The following is a 24762-nucleotide window of genomic DNA, read 5'->3' as shown; positions in this document are numbered from 1 at the left end:
CTTCCACATCAAATGGCAGGCAGAGGGGCTTTCACATCAATGGTAGCCAGAGGGACTTCCACGTCAAATGGCAGAGGGGTTTCAACGTCAAATGGCAGACAGAGGGGCTTCCACATCAAATGGCAGCCAGATGGGTTTCTACATCAATGGCAGCTAGAGGGGCTTCCACATCAAATGGCAGCCAGAGGGGCTTTCACATCAATGGCAGCCAGAGGGGCTTCCACATCAAATGGCAGCCAGAGGGGCTTTCACATCAATGGCAGCCAGAGGGGCTTCAACATCAAATGGCAGCCAGAGGGGCTTTCACATCAATGGCAGCCAGAGGGACTTCCACGTCAAATGGCAGACAGAGGGGCTTCAACGTCAAATGGCAGACAGAGGGGCTTCAACGTCAAATGGAAGCCAGAGGGGCTTCCACATCGATGGCAAAAGACTTGATGCACTGAATCTATGGCTTCCATAGCACTACAGGGATCGGAACACATCATATAGACTCCACAAATCCCACTCTGACATAAGCGTGAGCGTTAATAATCGCATCAGAATCGTCGATGGTGCGTTGCTACAACTGGGTATCCAGCGAGTCATCACTCATCCAATATCATGGAAATGTGTCATTTGGGTAGAGTAGCCCTTTAAGTCTAACCTAAAATCATGAAGTGAGGAGCCTTAACACATTTTCCCCCCATTAATGGAGTTTCTTTGCAGGAGAGGAGGTCTGCTATGACCATCTTGGCTGTTTCTCAGATTCTAATCCTTGGTCTGGGACCCTCCAGAGACCTCATCCCGCTCTACCGTGGTCCCCAGAGAAGATAAACACCAAATTCTTTCTATTCACGAGAGAACAACTCTCTAAATACCAGGTAACACAGGAAAAGAAAGTGTGCATATCTGTGAGTTTGAACCACTGTCACCATCTCCACCATCGCTATTTTCAGTGTCACCCTCTCCACCACCACTAACATTACCACTGTCACCCATCTCCTCCACTAGTATTACCACTGTCACCACCACTAGTATTACCACTGTCACCACCTCTAGTATTAAAACTGTCACCATCTCCTCCACCACCAGTGTTACCACTGTCACCATCTCCTCCACCACTAGTATTACCAGTCACCCTCTCCACCACCACTAACATTACCACTGTCACTCATCTCCTCCACTAGTATTACCACTGTCACCATCTCCTCCACCACTAGTATTACCACTGTCACCATCCCCTCCACCACTAGTATTACCACTGCCACCATCCACTCCACCACCACTAGTATTACCACTGTCACATCTCCTCCAACCAATAGTGTTACCACTGTCACCATCTCTTCCACACTAGAATTACCACTGTCACCATCCCCTCCACCACTAGTATTACCACTGTCACCATCTCCTCCACCACTAGTGTAACCGCTGTCACCATCTTCTCCACCACTAGTATTACCACTGCCACCATGCCCTTCACCACCACTAGTATTACTACTGTCACCATCTCCTCCACCACTAGTATTACCAGTCAATCTCTCCACCACCACTAACATTACCACTGTTATAATCTCTTCCACCACTAGTGTTACCACTGTCACCATCTCCTCCACCACCAGTATTACCAGTCACCCTCTCCACCACCACTAACATTACCACTGTCACCCATCTCCTCCACTAGTATTACCACTGTCACCACCACTAGTGTTACCACTGTCACCATCTCTTCCACACTAGAATTACCACTGTCACCATCCCCTCCACCACTAGTATTACCACTGTCACCATCTCCTCCACCACTAGTGTAACCGCTGTCACCATCTTCTCCACCACTAGTATTACCACTGCCACCATGCCCTTCACCACCACTAGTATTACTACTGTCACCATCTCCTCCACCACTAGTATTACCAGTCAATCTCTCCACCACCACTAACATTACCACTGTTATAATCTCTTCCACCACTAGTGTTACCACTGTCACCATCTCCTCCACCACCAGTATTACCAGTCACCCTCTCCACCACCACTAACATTACCACTGTCACCCATCTCCTCCACTAGTATTACCACTGTCACCACCACTAGTATTACCACTGTCACCATCTCTTCCACCACTAGTATTATCACTGCCACCATCTCCTCCACCACTAGTATTACCACTGTCACCTTCTCCTCCACCACTAGTATTACCACTGCCACCATCCCCTCCACCACCACTATTACCACTGCCACCATCTCCTCCACCACTAGTATTACCACTGTCACCATCTCCTCCACCACTAGTATTACCAGTCACCCTCTCCACAACCACTAACATTACCACTATTACCCATCTCCTCCACTAGTATTACCACTGTCACCATCTCCTCCACCACTAGTATTACCACTGTCACCATCCCCTCCACCACTAGTATTACCACTGCTACCATCCACTCCACCACCACTAGTATTACCACTGTCACCATCCCCTCCACCACTAGTATTACCACTGCCACCATCCCCTCCACCATTACAAGTATTACCACTGTCACCATCTCCTCCACCACTAGTGTAACCACTGTCACCATCTTCTCCACCACTAGTATTACCACTGCCACCATGCCCTTCACCACCACTAGTATTACTACTGTCACCATCTCCTCCACCACTAGTATTACCAGTCAATCTCTCCACCACCACTAACATTACCACTGTTATAATCTCTTCCACCACTAGTGTTACCACTGTCACCATCTCCTCCACCACCAGTATTACCAGTCACCCTCTCCACCACCACTAACATTACCACTGTCACCCATCTCATCCACTAGTATTACCACTGTCACCCTCTCCACCACCACTAACATTACCACTGTCACCCATCTCCTCCACTAGTATTATCACTGCCACCATCTCCTCCACCACTAGTATTACCACTGTCACCATCTCCTCCACCACTAGTATTACCACTGTCACCATCTCCTTCACCACTAGTATTACCACTGCCACCATCTACTCCACCACTAGTATTACCACTGCCACCATCCCCTCCACCACCACTAGTATTACCACTGTCACCATCTCCTCCACCACTAGTATTACCACTGCCACCATCCCCTCCACCACCACTAGTATTACCACTGTCACCATCTCTTCCACCACTAGTATTACCACTGCCACCATCCCCTCCACCACCACTAGTATTACCACTGCCACCATCTCCTCCACCACTAGTATTACCACTGCCACCATCTCCTCCACCACTAGTATCACCACTGCCACCATCTCCTCCACCACAAGTATTACCACTGCCATCATCTCCTCCACCACTAGTATTACCACTGCCACCATCTCCTCCACCACTAGTATTACCACTGCCAACATCTCCTCCACCACTAGTATCACCACTGCCAACATCTCCTCCACCACTAGTATTACCACTGCCACCATCTCCTCCACCACTAGTATTACCACTGCCACCATCTCCTCCACCACTAGTATCACCACTGCCATCATCTCCTCCACCACTAGTATTATCACTGCCACCATCTCCTCCACCACTAGTATTACCACTGCCACCATCTCCTCCACCACTAGTATTACCACTGCCACCATCTCCTCCACCACTAGTATTACCACTGCCACCATCTCCTCCACCACTAGTATCACCACTGCCAACATCTCCTCCACCACTAGTATTACCACTGCCATCATCTCCTCCACCACTAGTATCACCACTGCCACCATCTCCTCCACCACTAGTATTACCAGTCAATCTCTCCACCACCACTAACATTACCACTGTTATAATCTCTTCCACCACTAGTGTTACCACTGTCACCATCTCCTCCACCACCAGTATTACCAGTCACCCTCTCCACCGCCACTAACATTACCACTGTCACCCATCTCCTCCACTAATATTACCACTGTCACCACCACTAGTATTACCACTGTCACCATCTCTTCCACCACTAGTATTAACACTGCCACCATCTCCTCCACCACTAGTATTACCACTGTCACCATCTCCTCCACCACTAGTATTACCACTGCCACCATCTACTCCACCACTAGTATTACCACTGCCACCATCCCCTCCACCACCACTAGTATTACCACTGTCACCATCTCCTCCACCACTAGTTTTACCGCTGCCACCATCCCCTCCACCACCACTAGTATTACCACTGCCACCATCTCCTCCATCACTAGTATTACCACTGCCACCATCTCCTCCATCACTAGTATCACCACTGCCACCATCTCCTCCACCACTAGTATTACCACTGCCACCATCTCCTCCACCACTAGTATTACCAGTCACCCTCTCAACCACCACTAACATTACCACTGTCACTCATCTCCACCACTAGTATTACCACTGCCACCATCTCCTCCACCACTAGTATTACCACTGTCACCATCTCCTCCACCACCACTAGTATTACCACTGTCACCATCTCCTCCACCACCACTAGTATTACCACTGCCACCATCTCCTCCACCACTAGTATTACCACTCCCACCATCTCCTCCACCACCACTAGTATTACCACTGCCACCATCTCCTCCACCACTAGTATTACCACTGCCACCATCCCCTCCACCACCACTAGTATTACCACTGCCAACAACTCCTCCACCACTAGTATTACCACTGTCACCATCTACTCCACCACTAGTATTACCAGTCATCCCCTCCACCACCACTAGTATTACCACTGCCACCTGTCACGGGAACCCTAGGTAGGCAAGAGCTAGTAACCCGGGCCCCTGCGATTTCCCTCAACTCTGGGAAACCCTGACTGACCCTCTCCCAGAGTTTACACTGATGGTGTGCATGTCTGGGCCTCCATCCTCACCCTGTCTCCTGTTTCAACCCCTGGCTGAAACCACCACCCACCACCCAGTGAAGAGACCACTCACCAATACCCACAGTTAGCACAGACAAGGATAACGGAAAATATACACCACGCCGCAGTTACACAGGAATACACTATAAGTGCACAGGGCAAAACAAATACAAATATAGGAAGGAGAAAATATGACAAAGGAAAATACACCACCAGATACGATACTCCTTCTCCTAGACCACCACTCCAGACCGAGATAACCAAGCACAAGACAGAAGCTATAATCGGCGACGCCCCAATGTTCAGAAGAACTATTTAAAGGCAGTGGGCGTGACCCAGCTTCCAATCCGAGCACCAGCTAAATTAACCCCGGACCAGCTAGATAAAAGCTAGCCAAAGCCACTGAGCGCATAGTGGACAAAAGCGGAATTACCGCTATCTGTCGAACGCCCTAGTATGAACAGCGTCCAACATGACAGTACCCCGCCTTCTACGAGGGACCCCAGGGCCCTCACGACTTATAGGGCCTGGCTTGTCCGGATGGCGGCGGTGAAACATACTGACCAGCCGGTCCGCATGTATGTCTGAGGCTGGAACCCAGGACCTTTCCTCAGGCCCATAACCACGCCAGTGTACCAAGTACTGTAAAGTGCGGCACACTACACAAGAGTCAACCACCTTGGAGACTTCGAATTCCAAATTACCATCCACCAAGACTGGAGAAAGCATCGGTGTCGCGTCCCCAAGACCCACCATCTTTTTTAGCAACGATCTGTGGAACACGTTGTGTATCTTATACACCGTAGGAAGCTCCAATCGGTAGGCTACTGGGTTAATGACGGCGGTGACCCTAAATGGACCAATAAACCTAGGACCCAATTTAAGGGATGGTATTTTGAGTGTTATGTTTTTTGAGGATAACCACACCCAGTCATCCACACTCAGGTCCGGACCTGGCACACGCCTACTGTCAGCCACACGTTTGTACCTAGCACCCACGCTCAACAAGCGCTGTTTAACTCTCCTCCAGACTGATGACAGTTGTGCTCCTAACTGGTCTTCCTCCGGGACGCCAGAAGAGCCCCCCTGACTGATAGTTCAAAATTGAGGATGTAGCCCGTAAACACAAAAAAATGGAGACTCCCCAGAAGACTCCTGGCGGTGATTATTGATGGCAAACTCAGCCAAAGGAAGGAACGTCGACCACTCCTCCTGGTTATCAGAAACAAAGCAGCGTAAGTACTGCTCCAAATTCTGGTTCATACGCTCGATCTGACCATTCGACTGAGGATGAAACGCCAAAGAATGAGACAACTTGATCCCCAGCCGTGAGCAAAACGCTTTCCAAAATTTTGCCACAAACTGAATACCTCTATCGGAAACGATGTCAGACGGAACCCCATGAAGTCTGACCACCTCCTGCACAAATACCTGAGCCAGAGTCTTAGCGTTAGGCAACGAAGGCAAAGACACAAAGTGCGACATTTTTGAGAACCGATCAACAATCACCAAAATGACCGTGTTCCCAGCTGAGGAGGGCAAGTCAGTGATAAAATCCATGGAGATCTCCGTCCATGGCCTACTGGGTACCCCGAGAGGAAGTAGTGTGCCAACAGGACGGGAGCGGGGCGTCTTAGCCCTAGTGCACGTGGTGCAAGCTGACACGTATGAGACCACGTCCTGTTGGATTTTGGGCCACCAAAACCGACGTGACACCAACTCCAAAGTACCCCTGGGTGGCCAGCCAGGACAGCATCATGATGCTCCGCCAAAACCTTTAAGCGGAGATGAAGCGGTACAAACGATTTGTTGATGGGAAGCTCAGATGGTACCTCCTCCTGAGCCTCGGCAATCTCAGCCTCAACCTCGGTAGTGAGAGCCGAAACCACAACACCCTTTTGGAGGATGGGTACCGGATCTTCCCGGGGTTCTCCCCCCGGAAAACACCTGGACAGAGCATCCGCCTTAGTGTTTTTAGACCCAGGTCTGTAAGTAACAACAAAGTTGAACCGCGTGAAAAACAATGCCCAGCGAGCCTGCCTGGGAGACAGACGCTTGGCAGTCTCCAAATAAAGCAAATTCTTATGGTCGGTAATAACAGTAACCTGATGAACCAACCCCTCCAAGAAGTGTCGCCATTCCTCAAAAGCCAACTTGATTGCCAACAACTCCCTGTTGCCGATATCGTAGTTACGTTCGGCAGACGACAGTTTCTTGGAGAAATAGGCGCAAGGACGCAAATCGCTCAAGGATGAGCCTTGTGACAGCACCGCCCCCACACCAACCTCAGACGCATCGACTTCCACAACAAAAGGTTTCGATACGTCTGGCTGCACAAGAATGGGGGCTGAAACAAAACTGTTCTTAAGAAATTCAAATGAGCGCGCAGCAGCTTCAGGCCACACGGAGAAATTGGTACCCTTTTTAGTCATGTCAGTTAGCGGTTTAGCAATGATGGAAAAATCCTTGATAAACTTCCTATAGTAGTTTGAAAACCCAAGAAACCGCTTAAGTGCTTTTATGTTATCAGGCCGTTCCCAACGCAACACCGCTTGCACCTTAGCGGCGTCCATTTTAAAACCAGAAGCAGACACAATATAACCCAAGAAAGGCAACTCCTGAACCGAAAATACACATTTCTCAAGTTTTGCATACAGCTTATTCTCTCTGAGAAGCTGTAACACCTGCCTGACATGATCTAAATGAGCATCACAGTCGCAAGAATATATGAGGATGTCATCTAGGTACACGATAACGAATTTCCCCAAAACATGCGAGAACACATCATTTATGAAATGTTGAAACACTGCAGGTGCGTTTGTCAACCCAAATGGCATCACCAAATTTTCAAAATGACCCTCAGGGGTATTAAAAGCCGTCTTCCACTCATCACCTTGACGGACTCTTATGAGGTTGTACGCCCCCCTGAGGTCAAGCTTGGTAAACCACTTAGCACCTGCCACCTGGTTGAACAAATCTGGTATCAGTGGCATAGGGTATGGATCACGAACCGTAATCTGGTTCAACTCCCTGAAATCCAAACACGGGCGTAATCCGCCATCTTTCTTCTTCACGAAGAAGAACCCTGCTGCCACCGGCGAGGATGACGGCCTGATGTGCCCTTTGCTCAAACTTTCAGCAATATAATCCTTTAACGCTTGTCTCTCCGGACCGGAGATGTTAAACATCCTTGCTTTAGGCAATTTGGCCCCTGGTTTAAACCTGATAGAACAGTCATAAGGACGATGTGGCGGCAACTCTGAACAACCCTTCTCAGAGAACACATCCGCAAAATCCAGAAGTGACTCAGGAACGCTTGAAGTCACAGCAGACACACATGTGGCCAGGCAATTCTCCTGGCAGAACTCGCTCCACTGAATTATGTCCTGAGTTTTCCAGTCAATAACCGGGTTGTGCATAGACAACCATGGGAAACCCAAAACCACCTGAGCAGGAAGATTCCTGAGCACCTTACATGTAACCTGCTCAAAATGTAGAACCCCAATGTGGAGTTTCACCTCAGCCACAATCTCAGTAATCTCCCCCTGTGGGAGAGGAGCTGCATTGATGGTGACCACGCGGATAGGATGAGGCAGTTTTTCGATCCTAAAACCTGCTGTGCGCGCAAACTCCTCATCAATGAGATTTGTGGCAGAACCACTATCCACAAAAACAGTGATTGGCAGCTCTCTGCCAGCGATAATAACTTTGGCAGGGAGCAGGCATTGAGAAACCACCAAGGATGATATGCATAAGCTCAGATTGGTCTCCTCCACTGTCATGATCTCCATGGCCAGAGAACTAGCATAAGCCTCTATAGGAACAAGCTCTTGGAAGATGTAACTGTACTGACCATGAACTAAACCTACCGCATCATCTAGAAGTAGCCAGGTAGCATGTCCTACTTTTTATCCCTATATGCCCAGCGCCGGCCGGAGAACTAAATAATGCTAGCAGAGGGAAATATAAGACCTGACTCACCTCTAGAGAAATGCCCAAAAGGAGACAGAAGCCCCCCACATATATTGGCGGTGATATGAGATGAAACAACAAACGCAGCAGGAAAATAGTTTTAGCAAATTTGAGGTCCGCTTTCTAGATAGCAGAAGACAGAAAGCATACTTTCATGGTCAGTAGAAAACCCTAACAAAACACATCCAGAAATTACTTTAGGACTCTGGCATTAACTCATAATACCAGAGTGGCAATTCCTGATCAACAAGAGCTTTCCAGACACAGTAACGAAACTGCAGCTGTGAACTGGAACCAAAATACAAAAACAAAACATGGACGAATGTCCAACTTATCTAGTAGATGTCTGGGAGCAGGAACAAGCACAGAGAGGCTTCTGATAACATTGTTGACCGGCAAGCATCTAACAGAGAAGCCAGGTTATATAGCGACACCCAGATCTAATCAGAACAGGTGAACAGGGAAGATGATGTCACAAGTTCAATTCCACCAGTAGCCACCGGGGGAGCCCAGAATCCAAATTCACAACAGTACCCCCCCCTCAAGGAGGGGGCACCGAACCCTCACCAGAACCACCAGGGCGATCAGGATGGGCCCTATGAAAGGCACGAACCAGATCAGAGGCATGAACATCAGATGCAGTGACCCAAGAATTATCCTCCTGGCCGTATCCCTTCCACTTGACCAGATACTGGAGTCTCCGTCTGGAAACACGGGAGTCTAGGATTTTTTCCACAACGTACTCCAACTCACCCTCAACCAACACCGGAGCAGGAGGCTCAACGGAAGGCACAACCGGTGCCTCATACCTGCGCAATAACGACCGATGAAAAACGTTATGAATAGAAAAGGATGCAGGGAGGTCCAAACGGAAGGAAACAGGGTTAAGAATCTCCAATATTTTATACGGACCGATGAACCGAGGCTTAAACTTAGGAGATGAGACCCTCATAGGGACAAAACGAGAAGACAACCACACCAAATCTCCAACACAAAGCCGAGGACCAACACGACGGTGACGGTTGGCAAAAAGCTGAGTCTTCTCCTGGGACAACTTTAAATTGTCCATCACCTGCCCCCAGATATGATGCAATCTCTCCACCACCGCATCCACTCCAGGACAATCCGAGGATTCCATCTGACCGGAGGAAAATCGAGGATGGAACCCCGAATTACAGAAAAACGGGGAAACCAAGGTGGCAGAGCTGGCCCGATTATTGAGGGCGAACTCCGCCAATGGCAAAAAAGCAACCCAATCATCCTGGTCAGCAGACACAAAACACCTCAGATATGTCTCCAGGGTCTGATTAGTCCGCTCGGTCTGGCCATTAGTCTGAGGGTGAAAAGCAGACGAAAAAGACAAATCTATGCCCATCCTAGCACAAAATGCCCGCCAAAATCTAGACACAAATTGGGTTCCTCTGTCAGAAACGATATTCTCAGGAATACCATGCAAACGAACAACATTTTGAAAAAACAGGGGCACCAACTCGGAAGAAGAAGGCAATTTGGGCAGGGGAACCAAATGAACCATCTTAGAAAAACGGTCACACACCACCCAGATGACAGACATCTTCTGAGAAACAGGCAGATCTGAAATAAAATCCATCGAGATGTGTGTCCAAGGCCTCTTAGGAATAGGCAAGGGCAACAATAATCCACTAGCCCGAGAACAACAAGGCTTGGCCCGAGCACAAACGTCACAAGACTGCACAAAGCCTCGCACATCTCGTGACAGGGAAGGCCACCAGAAGGATCTTGCCACCAAATCCCTGGTACCAAAAATTCCAGGATGACCTGCCAACGCAGAAGAATGCACCTCAGAGATGACTTTACTGGTCCAATCATCAGGAACAAACAGCCTATCAGGCGGACAACGATCCGGTCTATCCGCCTGAAACTCCTGCAAGGCCCGCCGCAGGTCTGGAGAAACAGCTGACAAGATAACTCCCTCCTTAAGAATACCTGTGGGGTCAGAGTTGCCAGGTGAATCAGGCTCAAAACTCCTAGAAAGGGCATCCGCCTTAACATTCTTAGAACCTGGTAGGTACGATACCACAAAATTAAACCGAGAAAAAAATAATGACCAGCGCGCCTGTCTAGGATTCAGGCGCCTGGCGGTCTCAAGATAAATCAAATTTTTGTGGTCAGTCAATACCACCACCTGATGTCTGGCCCCCTCGAGCCAATGGCGCCACTCCTCAAACGCCCACTTCATGGCCAAAAGCTCCCGATTCCCAACATCATAATTCCGCTCAGCGGGCGAAAATTTACGGGAAAAGAAGGCACAAGGCCTCATCACGGCGCAGTCAGAACTTTTCTGCGACAACACTGCCCCAGCTCCGATCTCAGAAGCGTCGACCTCAACCTGAAAAGGAAGAGTCACATCAGGCTGACGCAACACAGGGGCAGAAGAAAAACGGCGCTTAAGCTCCTGAAAGGCCTCCACAGCATCAGGGGACCAATTAGCAACATCAGCACCCTGTCTAGTCAAATCGGTCAATGGCTTAACGACATCCGAAAAACCAGAAATAAATCGACGATAAAAGTTGGCAAAGCCCAAAAATTTCTGAAGACTTTTAAGAGAAGAGGGCTGCGTCCAATCACAAATAGCTTGAACCTTGACAGGATCCATCTCAATGGAAGAGGGAGAAAAAATATATCCCAAAAAGGAAATTCTCTGAACCCCAAAAACGCACTTAGAACCCTTGACACACAGAGAATTAGACCGCAAAACCTGAAAAACCCTCTTAACTTGCCGGACATGAGAGTCCCAGTCATCCGAAAAAATCAGAATATCATCCAGATACACTATCATAAATTTATCCAAAAAATCGCGGAAAATATCATGCATAAAGGACTGGAAGACTGAAGGGGCATTAGAAAGACCAAAAGGCATCACCAAATACTCAAAGTGGCCCTCGGGCGTATTAAATGCGGTTTTCCACTCATCCCCCTGCCTGATCCGCACCAAATTATACGCCCCACGGAGATCAATCTTAGAGAACCACTTGGCCCCCTTTATGCGAGCAAACAAATCAGTCAGCAACGGCAATGGGTATTGATATTTAACCGTGATTTTATTCAAAAGCCGATAATCAATACATGGTCTCAAAGAGCCGTCTTTTTTTGACACAAAGAAAAAACCGGCTCCTAAGGGAGATGACGATGGACGAATATGTCCCTTTTCCAAGGACTCCTTTATATATTCTCGCATAGCAGTATGTTCAGGCACAGACAGATTAAATAAACGACCCTTTGGGTATTTACTACCCGGGATTAAATCTATGGCACAATCGCACTCTCGGTGCGGAGGTAACGAACCAAGCTTGGATTCTTCAAAGACGTCACGATAGTCAGACAGGAACTCAGGAATTTCAGAGGGAATAGATGATGAAATGGACACCAAAGGTACACCCCCATGAGCCCCCTTACATCCCCAGCTCAACACAGACATAGCTCTCCAGTCAAGGACTGGGTTGTGAGACTGCAGCCATGGCAATCCCAGCACCAAATCCTCATGTAGATTATACAGCACTAGAAAACGAATAGTCTCCTGGTGATCCGGATTAATACACATAGTCACTTGTGTCCAGTATTGTGGTTTATTATTAGCCAATGGGGTGGAGTCAATCCCCTTCAGAGGAATAAGAGTTTCCAAAGGCTCTAAATCATACCCACAACGATTGGCAAAGGACCAATCCATAAGACTCAAAGCGGCGCCAGAGTCGATATAGGCGTCAGTAGTAATAGATGACAAAGAGCAAATCAGGGTCACAGATAGAATAAACTTAGACGGTAAGGTGCAAATGGAAACAGATTTACCAAGCTTTTTAGTGCGCTTAGAGCATGCTGATATAACATGAGTAGAATCCCCACAATAGAAACACAACCCATTTTTCCGTCTAAAATTCTGCCGCTCGCTTCTGGACAGAATTCTATCACACTGCATACTCTCTGGCGATTTCTCAGTGGACACCGCCAAATGGTGCACAGGTTTGCGCTCCCGCAGACGCCTATCGATCTGAATGGCCATTGTCATGGACTCATTCAGACCTGCAGGCACAGGGAACCCCACCATAACATCCTTAATGGCATCAGAGAGACCCTCTCTGAAAGTAGCCGCCAAGGCACACTCATTCCACTGAGTAAGCACAGACCATTTACGGAATCTTTGGCAGTATATTTCAGCTTCATCTTGCCCCTGCGATAGGGACATCAAAGTTTTTTCTGCCTGAAGTTCCAAATGAGGTTCCTCATACAGCAAGCCCAAGGCCAAAAAAAACGCATCCACATTGCGCAACGCAGGATCCCCTGGTGCCAATGCAAAAGCCCAGTCTTGAGGGTCGCCGCGGAGCAAGGAAATCACAATCCCAACCTGCTGTGCAGGGTCTCCAGCAGAACGAGATTTCAGGGACAAAAATAGCTTACAATTATTTCTAAAATTCTGAAAGCTAGATCTATTCCCTGAGAAGAATTCCGGCAAAGGAATTCTCGGCTCAGATACCGGAGCATGAATAATAAAATCTTGCAAATTTTGTACTTTCGTGGTGAGATTATTCAAACCTGCAGTTACACTCTGAAGATCCATTATTAACAGGTGAACACAAAGCCATTCAAAGATTATAAGGAGAGAGAAAAAAAAGAAAGACTGCAGCATAGACAGACTGGCAAGTGATCCAATTAAGAGCACAGAGGAAAAAAAAAAAAAAAACTCTCAGCAGACTTCTTATTTCTCTCCTTTCTCAGCCAAGGATTTTAACCCTTTAGTGGGCCGGTCAAACTGTCATGATCTCCATGGCCAGAGAACTAGCATAAGCCTCTATAGGAACAAGCTCTTGGAAGATGTAACTGTACTGACCATGAACTAAACCTACCGCATCATCTAGAAGTAGCCAGGTAGCATGTCCTACTTTTTATCCCTATATGCCCAGCGCCGGCCGGAGAACTAAATAATGCTAGCAGAGGGAAATATAAGACCTGACTCACCTCTAGAGAAATGCCCAAAAGGAGACAGAAGCCCCCCACATATATTGGCGGTGATATGAGATGAAACAACAAACGCAGCAGGAAAATAGTTTTAGCAAATTTGAGGTCCGCTTTCTAGATAGCAGAAGACAGAAAGCATACTTTCATGGTCAGTAGAAAACCCTAACAAAACACATCCAGAAATTACTTTAGGACTCTGGCATTAACTCATAATACCAGAGTGGCAATTCCTGATCAACAAGAGCTTTCCAGACACAGTAACGAAACTGCAGCTGTGAACTGGAACCAAAATACAAAAACAAAACATGGACGAATGTCCAACTTATCTAGTAGATGTCTGGGAGCAGGAACAAGCACAGAGAGGCTTCTGATAACATTGTTGACCGGCAAGCATCTAACAGAGAAGCCAGGTTATATAGCGACACCCAGATCTAATCAGAACAGGTGAACAGGGAAGATGATGTCACAAGTTCAATTCCACCAGTAGCCACCGGGGGAGCCCAGAATCCAAATTCACAACACTCCACACTCTCTGAGCTTAGAAGTTTTCCGCCGTTGCGTTTTTCTTAGACAGCAGAGGACAAATGTTAACAAAATGACCAGTTTTACCACAGTAAAAACAGGCTCCCTGCTTCCTGAGCTCAGGGGCTCGATGCTTAACATGTGACACCCCTGCGATTTGCATAGGCTCCGTGGGCTCACCTGCAGCAACCTCACGTGAACCTACACCTTCTCCCATAGGCGGCGTCTCATGCTCCCCCTGACGTAAACGGCGATCAATGCGGACAACAAGACTCATAGCGGAATCTAGAGAAGCAGGAGTCTCGTACATCAGGAGGGCTTTTTTAACCCTTCCAGAAACCCCATGAATAAACTGACTCCGCAGTGCGGGATCATTCCACTGTGTGTGGACAGCGGCGAAATTCAGAACAGTAATCCTCTGCAACACGCTCCCCCTGTCAAATAGCGCGTATCTTAGATTCTGCTAGAGCCATTCTGTCAGGATCATCGTAAATGTGTCCAAGAGCAAAAAAACCCTCTCCACTGAGTTAAATGCAGCAGAATCAGAAGGCAAAGAAAACGCCCATGCTTGAGGATCCCCGTTTAGTAATGACAATACCAGGCCCACACGCTGAGCCTCATTACCTGAGGAGATCGGGCGCAAACAAAAATATAGTTTGCAAGCTTCACGAAAAGTAACAAATTTACTGCATTCCCCAGCAAACCTTTCAGGCAAAGGAAACTTAGGCTCAGCAACTCTACCTGCCGCTCCAGCTTGCACATTAGATACTGCTAGTCCCTGTTGCTGCACTGCCCCCCTCAACACAGTGACCTGTAGGGACAGTGCCTCCAACTGACGGGTTACTGAAGTCATGGGATCCATGGAATTCAAATAATGTTGGCCGATTATAATGTCACGGGAAGCCTAGGTAGGCAAGAGCTAGTAACCCGGGCCCCTGCGATTTGCCTCAACTCTGGGAAACCCTGACTGACCCTCTCCCAGAGTTTACACTGATGGTGTGCATGTCTGGGCCTCCATCCTCACCCTGTCTCCTGTTTTTTAACCCCTGGCTGAAACCACCACCCACCACCCAGTGAAGAGACCACTCACCAATACCCACAGTTAGCACAGACAAGGATAACGGAAAATATACACCACGCCGCAGTCACACAGGAATACACTATAAGTGCACAGGGCAAAACAAATACAAATATAGGAAGCAGGAAAATATGACAAAGGGAAATACACCACTAGATACGATACTCCTTCTCCTAGACCACCACTCCAGACCGAGATAACCAAGCACAAGACAGAAGCTATAATCGGCGACGCCCAATGTTCAGAAGAACTATTTAAAGGCAGTGGGCGTGACCCAGCTTCCAATCCGAGCACCAGCTAAATTAACCCCAGACCAGCTAGATAAAATCTAGCCGATGCCACTGAGCGCATAGTGGACAAAAGCGGAATTACCGCTGTCTGTCGAACGCCCTAGTATGAACAGCGTCCGACATGACACCACCATCTCCTCCACCACTAGTATTACCACTGCCACCATCTCCTCCACCACTAGTATTACCACTGTTACCATCCCCTCCACCACTAGTATTACCACTGTTACCATCCCCTCCACCACTAGTATTACCACTGTTACCATCCCCTCCACCACTAGTATTACCACTGTTACCATCCCCTCCACCACTAGTATTACCACTGTCGCCATCATCCCTATAAATTATCAGTTTTTCTACCATTTTATGGATTCAATTCTATATTTTAGATAATCAGTGATAATAATTTCACAAGCTCAAATTTCCGCACGTCTCGGACAACATGTGTCATTGTTCATGGTATGGCAGACAAGGCGGAGAATAACTGGGTATCGGACATGTGCCAGGTACGGTCTATATAAGATGAGTGATGTCATCATAAGGGGCGAGACTGGAGTATAAGGGGTGTGGTCTTATGATATCAGTGATGTCATCACTGGGGGCGGGGCTGATAACCTCCCACATGTATACAGGCAGGTTGTCAGCAGTGATAGATGAGGGGGCGGGGCTGGAGTGTAAGGGGTGTGGTGTCATAATTATATCAGTGATGTCATCACGGGGGCGGGGCTGATAACCTCTCACATGTATACAGGCAGGTTGTCAGCAGTGATAGATGAGGGGGCGGGGCTGGAGTGTAAGGGGTGTGGTCTCATTATTTTATCAGTGATGTCATCACCAGGGGGCGGGGCTGACCACCTCTCACACGGTGAATTTTTGGGGATCTGTTCTCCGCAGTTACAGGGTGTGATATGCTTTCTTGCCTCAGGCCATTCTCACAGCAGAAGATGTGAACTGTATTGGTGTGGATTGGCGCCACGGTTCTGGAAGCGTTGCATTATATGTCCAGGCTGCAAACAACGCTCGTCTCGTGGGGGCTGAGATCGCCCATTTTCTGCGGCGGTGGCAGGTCAGTGGCGGGAGATGTGTGCCATTTGGGATTGTACATCATTCTTAGATAGGGGATTTTCACCAAATGTGTTGTTCCAATGTGGCTCCTCCCTCTGGACTCATCATTTTAGCCATGCCTCCTGCCATGGGGGGTTATAGACCCACTTCAGCCCTATCGCCCCTAATACAATGCTGATGGAGGTCGCAGCCTTAGTATGAATGATGCATAGTAAATGTATGACGCAGCTCCCGGACGCTACAACGCTCTCCTGCTTGCGTTGCCATATGCCTCGCTGGATTCTAAGCTTTTCAGTGCAATCAGCTTTGGTTTTTAGAAATCCCTGAAATTCATAATGAGATTTCTAAAAATTGACTTAAATGAGTGTCTTGCTGTACAATAAATCCCCTACCAGCGAGAGATCCTGCATGTCCGGCCACCGATGGCAGCAACCAAGAGAACTGGCAACTTCTCCCGTCGTCAACATGTAGGTGCTACAAAAAAGTGGAGTTAATCCCCAAAAATCAAAGAATCTATTGTGGAAATATAAAAAATATCGATGAGGCGGATTTCTCTGAAGATTTACAGTTTGATGTTCTCTTGCGCGATTGCGCCTTTATTAAAATTCCACACTACGCAGAGCATCGCTGAACACAGGATGGTATACAGGGCCTTGAGGCTGCACTGACATCTCAAAGGCAAACTTTTAAAATCCTATTTTGCATCTGTGTTCTCTAAGAAAACAAATGTAACATCCACTGATCTTCATGGTGCCATCAAGGGAATAAAAGATCCACACTATCCATATACAGAGAGATGATGAGGGAACACTGAGCTAATTTACATGAATTCACATCTCCTGGTCCAGAGGAATTACATCCTAGGTTACTGAAAGAGTTAGAGGAAATTGCAGAACCACTAGCCAGAATCTTTGAAAAATCCAGGAAAACAGGAGAAGTCCCAAAAGATTGAAGAAGGGCAAATGTCTCTATCTTCATAAAAGGAAAGAATATCGAGCCAGGAAATTACAGGCCAGTGAGCCTTACTTCTATATCAGGAAATTACAGGTCAGTGAGTCTTACTTCTATACCAGGAAATATTTGTGAAAAAATGATTAAACAGCAGAATACAGTAATTAACCAGAGCCAGCATGGGTTTGTAGCAAACAAGTCATGCCAGACTCATCTAATTTCCATCTATGATGGATTCACTGACTGGGTGTGTCATAGAAAAACCTGAAAAATCCTTGAGGTACCTCATATCCTCCCTCTCTTTTTTTCTTTCCTCTACCATTTGTCCTCAGGAGACAGGAGCTAGCTCTCAAACCTGCTTTTATATAAAATCGCAGTGCACAAAGAGATGTGAAGCAGCTTATTTAAACTGCAAGGATTCCTCTTTATGACCAGGTGACTGAAGAGGATGTGTATTGTCCACAGACCAAGAGACAGGAAAAGGTAATTAGGATTTGAGTGGATCAAAGGAAGATCTGACACCCTTTTCAAATAGCCATGGCATCTGCAGTTACAATACAATATTGGATTTTCTATCCATCCAATACTAATGAGACATACATTGTTGGCACTTGGATAACTAGGCCAAAAATACACATATTTTATCATAATTATAACTCTCACCAAAAAGCCCCAAATCCATAGGGGCCATAAAACCCCCAGTAGCTAGGCCATGTTTGGTCTTAAAGCATAGATAAAATCCTGATACAAAAGTTGACATCAGTCTCAAGCTTCTGTGATCGTTCTATGAGGATTTATTGCATAAGTTGGGATTTCCTAAAATCATGAAGGACTGAGACCAGACCACAATCGAAGCGCTCTTCTTCGGCTAAACTGAATCGTCTCTGTGATTGGTATAGTAAGTTCTCCTGATAATCCCTTTTCTTTTCTGTTCCTGTTTGTGCTGTATTGTTTTGTCCCTGTGAAGAGGGAGCAGCCGCCATCTTGGATATGGGGTATAATGCTGGCCTCCAATCAGAGATTGAGTCCATTTTGTCCCATATCAGAATTCGCCTGGTCACAAATCTGCAGGGACATGAGCACTCCTGGCCCCCACCTTTTTTCTACTTGAATGAAGACCCTTTAGTATGGTAATGGACTGAGACCAGTGTAGCAGGCAGAAGGCACTTCAAAGCTTGAATGAGGAAGCCACGCCAGCAGGGGGCATGGAGGTGCCTGGAGGCTCAATTAAAGCATGCATGTCAGATGGCTACAGGAGGACACGTCTATTGTCTTCCCAGCCGCACCGTCTACAACATGAAATTATGAATTATGGACTCATCGTCCGAGGTACAGGCTCCTAAAAAATATCCTCATAGCCCTGAAGAAATTGTGCATCTGACAGTGCAACTCCTGGGTCAGTGAGAGTTCTGGAACCTGAGATATAGAGATCAGCCTCCCACAGCGACCGAATGGGTCCAGGTTCGATCCCTGTATGACCGGCAGAACAAACCACATGCGCTGGTACCGCCTGTGTACTGATCCGATCATCCTGAGAGAAGTTATTCCTTTCATTAGGTATTGGGAATAGATTCTGCAGGGAAGCAGAAGGGTGGAGATTGTTAGCCCACCCAGATACAGGGGGGAGGGACACTGAAGGATTAAGAGCTGAGGACACATGGACAGTCAGACACAACAGAAGAAGATGATGATGAAATAAGGAACAGGGCATGCCAGCCAGAGGGGAGCAAGCACATGCTTTTTGGGGGCTGCCCGGCAACTAGAAGTCTTGTACCTGTGGAACGCAGGGCTCCCCGGCCTCCACAAGCGACCTTCAACCTGGTAAATTGACCTCCAGCTTTATACCTCAAAGCCTTGTACTATTATTTTTATATTTTACTCTGACTGTAACCCTTGGTATATTTTTACTGTATATTTCTTGTAATTATCTAGTGCGCCCTTAAGGCAATTAAACCATAAGTTAATTTTGCGCTGATCCTTTTATTCTGATTGCAAATCTTAGAATACCCAGTGTGCGTAACAGGGCAGTCTCCCCAGCGGCCATTTGCTGTAGGTGCAGTTCCCTTATTGACCTGAGAGACAAAGGGGGCGCCGGAGAGCTGTGCCTGTGTAGTTACGGCACGGATTGGTGACGTGGTAGGAACCAGTTTCCTTCACAGTACCCCTTGTAAAATCTTTTGTATATTTTTCCTAAACACTGTCTCCCTATGGATTAAATATAAAATTTAATAGTCCTGTTCTGTAAACTACGCCTTGAAGTGATTGCTACCGTAAGCGGTGTCCAATCGACCAAGACAAATTGTAGTAGTAACCCCAGTAGTCTAGGGTTATCGTGGAGTTCGCGCTGACTGTACCGGGGTAATCTGTATACACATATTCCATGTGTTGTAATCCGGAGGTGTATATGTCATTCGCTCGCCATTAGTTTTCCGATAACCGGCCTTGTGGTGCGAACAGGCTTCGGCCTTCTCAGCTGAACGTCGGCCAATCATGTAATTGTCCGGAGGATAGGGGGCAGCACAGAGCTGTACGCTCCAAACATCACAGCGTGTGGTAATCGTGACCTTCCCGGCTTGTGATTATCAGGGATTTGTGGGATTAAGAAAGTCCTGTCAAATTAAAATCCCTGACAGGGTGGATCAGGAAATGCTGTAGATATATTATATCTTGAATTCAGCAAAGCATTTCATAAAGTATCTGATACTATCCTTATTGAAAAAATTATCAAGTATAGGATTGACAAGGCTACGGTTAGGTGGATTCATAACTGGCTCAGTGATTGTACTCAGAGAGTGATAATAAATGGTTGAAAAATATTTAGAATTGAGAGTCCTCAGTGGTTGATACCTTTTAATGGCTAACTGAAAAGATGGTAACAAATTGCAAGCTTTCGAGACTACATACGTCTCATCATCAGGCAAAGACTAAAACAAACTCTGAAGAATCACATATTTATGCACAACATAGTATAGAAAAAAAAAAAAAAAAAAAAGGGGAGAGGGGAAAAAACCATGGATAAGCCAGGTGACGTGAAGCAGAATTACCATGGGTGATAAACAGTTACGTCCATCAATATTGGGCCAATTCTTAGATAAGGAATGTTTTATTGTCCTGTGATTAGGGCCTGGTTCTGTTGTGATGACCCCACATGGTCTGATGGGCAAGTTCATTAGTTGATGTAAAAAGACATAAATCCGTGTGACACATTCATTCCTGCACTGACAGTGTCAAAGGTCGTCATCAGCTTATATTCCCAGACTCTCCTGTCTCTCTGCGATTTGAAGTTACCCTTTAATACAAGTAATTTCATGTCCATAATGCTGTGATCGGGGAGACAAAAATGTATTGCCACAGGTATATCCATTCTTTTTTCTCTTATTGTGTGGCGATGAGAATTCATTCTTGTTCTCAGTTTCTGCCCTGTCTCCCCCACATACAGACCCCCAGTTGGACATTTAGTACATATAATTAAGTACACCACATTAGAAGTGACGCAGCTGAAAGTATCTGGTATCTTGTAGTCCTGATGTGAGTTGGGGATCTTTATCTTGTCCGTGGTCATTATAAATGGACAGGTTTTACATTTTTTCCGGTTGCAAGGAAAGGTACCTGCAGCTGTTGGAGAGGACAGGGAGCTCTTGACAATGATGCTTCTTAAGGTACCTTCACACGAAACGACTTTGTAACGATATCACTAGCGATCCGTGACGTTGCAGCGTCCTCGCTAGCGATATCGTTTCGTTTGACACGCAGCAGCGATCAGGATCCTGCTGTGATGTCGCTGGTCGCTGAATAAAGTCCAGAACTTTATTTGGTCGTCCGATCGCCGTGTATCGTTGTGATTGAAAGCAAAAGCAACGATACCAGCGATATTATACACTGGTAACCAGGGTAAACATCGGGTTACCAAGCGCAGGGCCGCGCTTAGTAACCCGATGTTTACCCTGGTTACCAGCGTAAAAGTAAAAAAAAAAAAACAGTATATACTCACCTGCGCGTCCCCCAGCGTCTGCTTCCTGACACTTACTGAGCGCCGGCCCTAAAGTGAAAGTGAAAGCACAGCGGTGACGTCACCGCTCTGCTGTTAGGGCCGGCGCTCACACAGTACAGGAAGCGGACGCCGGGGGACGCGCAGGTGAGCATGTACTGTTTGTTTTTTTTACTTACGCTGGTAACCAGGGTAAACATCGGGTTACTAAGCGCAGCCCTGCGCTTAGTAACCCGATGTTTACCCTGGTTACCCGGGGACCTCGGCATCGTTGGTCGCTGGAGAGCGGTCTGTGTGACAGCTCTCCAGCGACCAAACAGCAACGCTGCAGCGATCAGCATAGTTGTCGCTATCGCTGCAGCGTCGCTTAATGTGAAGGTACATTTAGATTTGGGGGCTGCCTAAAACACAGTAGTGGGGGGTCTGGAAAAATTGCTTGTAGTCGGGCATCTTTTTGCAGTAAAGGTTGTAATTTCCGTGCAGCTCCCCTTAGCGCCTCCAGATTTGGATTGTAGGTGACTACTAGAGGCACCCGGTTATTTTCTTCTTTAGCTCTGTAATGTAGCAGGTGATTCCTTGATATTCTGGTGGCTCTTGTAATCTGGTTTTCAATTGTTCTTGGATGGTCGCCCTGATTCAAAAAGGTCTTTCTGAGGCGACCAAGGTGTTCATCCCTGTCCATTGGGTTGGAACATATACGATTGTATCTGATGGCTTGGCTGTAGACAATGGAGTTTTTTATGTGCTTTGGATGGAAACTGTCCCATTTAAGGTATGTTGGACGGTCGATTGGCTTCAACCCAATGGATAGAGATGAACACCTTGGTCGCCTCAGAAAGACCTTTCTGAATCAGGGCGACCATCCAAGAACAATTGAAAATCAGATCACAAGAGCCACCAGAATATCAAGGAATCACCTGCTACATTACAAAACTAAAGAAGAAAATAACCGGGTGCCTCTAGTAGTTCCCTACAATCCAAATCTGGAGGCGCTAAGGGGAGCTGCACGGAAATTACAACCTTTACTGCAAAAAGATGCCCGACTACAATCCTCCAGACCCCCCACTACTGTGTTTTGTCATTAATCTCTCAGATTATAAACCCAACAAAGTGGAGCTGGCCGTGCTTTCCAGAGGACTCTCATTTTGTCCTACTAAGGCCCTGGATAAAACTGAACTCCGCAGTGATATGGAGCATTATTTCAGGAGACTGCGCCTGAGGGAATATTTCAATGATACAGAAGATTCAGAAACCACCTGGACTGAAGGAAAAGGGATCCTAACAACAAAGAGGTCAGACTGGACACCTCCACCGGGACGCAACCCTCATTTGGATAAATATATAGACTCCTTCAGATATGTGATAAAATCCACCATCATAGATACTAACAGGACACAAGCGTCCAACATCAGTGCCCAGGAGAGAAAGGCCACACAGTCTCTGAAAACCAACAAAGAAATCATCATCAAACCTGCTGACAAGGGAGGTGCAGTAGTCATGATGAACACATCAGACTACATGAAGGAAGCAAACAGACAACTTATGGACACACGCTACTATAAAAAGTTGGAGTCGGATCCTACACAGGACTATTACAAGGAACTAAACAAGTTAGTATCTTGTCTGCCCGACGAATCCATAAGAGCCAATGACCTGATACCAGAAAGTCCAAGAACAGGGACATTCTACATGCTTCCCAAAATCCACAAATCTGGAAACCCAGGAAGACCAATTATTTCATGTGTGGGCACCTTACTGAGCAGGTATCTGGATGGGTAGAGGGTGTTCTTAAACCCCTGGTAAAGGATACACCCAGCTACATTCAGGACACAACTGACCTATTGAATAAACTATCAGCAATAGGTCCTCTACCAGAAGGAACCATCCTGGCCACCATGGATGTGGACTCTTTGTACTCCAATATCCCACACCAGGATGGATTAAATGCCTGCAAATTCTTCCTGGAAAACACAGGGACTGATGCGGATTCTGTGGTGAAACTTATAAAATTCATCCTCACCCACAATTACTTTGAATTTGACAAGAAGATCTATCTACAGGAGACTGGCACAGCAATGGGAAGTAAAATGGCCCCACAGTATGCAAATCTTTTCATGGCCAAGCCTGAAAGCGACTTTTTGTCCTCATGTCCCATCAGGCCTCTGGCGTACTACCGCTACATTGATGACATTTTAATCATCTGGACGGAGTCTGAGCCACAGCTAAAGACGTTCCATGAACAGTTTAATCAATTTCATCCCACCATCAGCTTAACACTCAACTACTCCTGCACTGAAATTACCTTAATGGACACCATCATTAAGCTGCAGAACAATAAAATAGAGACATCCCTGTATCAGAAGCCAATCGACCGTCCAACATACCTTAAATGGGACAGTTTCCATCCAAAACACATAAAAAACTCCATTGTCTACAGCCAAGCCATCAGATACAATCATATATGTTCCAACCCCATGGATAGGGATGAACACCTGGGTCACCTCAGAAAGACCTTTTTGCATCAGGGCGACCATCCAAGAACAATTGAAAATCAGATCACAAGAGCCACCAGAATATCAAGGAATCACCTGCTACATTACAAAGCTAAAGAAGAAAATAACCGGGTGCCTCTAGTAGTTACCTACAATCCAAATCTGGAGGCGCTAAGGGGAGCTGCACGGAAATTACAACCTTTACTGCCAAAAGATGCCTGATTACAATCCTCCAGACCCCCCACTACTGTGTTTTAGGCAGCCCCCAAATCTAAGAAGCATCATTGTCAAGAGCTCCCTGTCCTCTCCAACAGCTGCAGGAACCTTTCCTTGCAACCAGAAAAAATGTAAAACCTGTCCATTTATAATTACCACGGACAAGATAAAGATCCCCAATTCACATCAGGACTACAAGATACCAGGTACTTTCAGCTGCGTCACTTCTAAGTCTACGTTCACATTAGCGTTCGGCGCCGCAGCGTCGGGCGCCGCAGCGTCGCCGCATGCGTCATGCGCCCCTATATTTAACATGGGGGCGCATGGACATGCGTTGTGCTGCGTTTTGCGATGCATGGCCGCAAGCGATGGGTGCAGA

At 47.0% G+C, this 24762-nt stretch overlaps 1 protein-coding gene across 2 annotated transcripts in view; it reads left to right on the top strand.

Moving 5' to 3' along the window:
- LOC143769414 (pancreatic lipase-related protein 2-like) overlaps positions 1-24762 on the top strand; it is a 113955-nt gene that overhangs the window by 24404 nt on the left and 64789 nt on the right. For both annotated transcript variants that reach the window (XM_077257909.1, XM_077257910.1), the window contains exons 2-4: positions 709-863; positions 16061-16177; positions 16597-16737. In XM_077257909.1, coding sequence (XP_077114024.1) covers positions 709-863; positions 16061-16177; positions 16597-16737 — 413 coding nt within the window. The remainder of the gene's footprint in view (positions 1-708; positions 864-16060; positions 16178-16596; positions 16738-24762) is intronic.

The sequence above is a fragment of the Ranitomeya variabilis genome, chromosome 4, assembly GCF_051348905.1.
Source record: "Ranitomeya variabilis isolate aRanVar5 chromosome 4, aRanVar5.hap1, whole genome shotgun sequence".
Classification (NCBI taxonomy): domain Eukaryota; kingdom Metazoa; phylum Chordata; class Amphibia; order Anura; family Dendrobatidae; genus Ranitomeya; species Ranitomeya variabilis.
The sequence above is the reverse complement of the archived record's forward strand: the minus strand, read 5'-3'. Positions and strand labels throughout refer to the sequence as shown.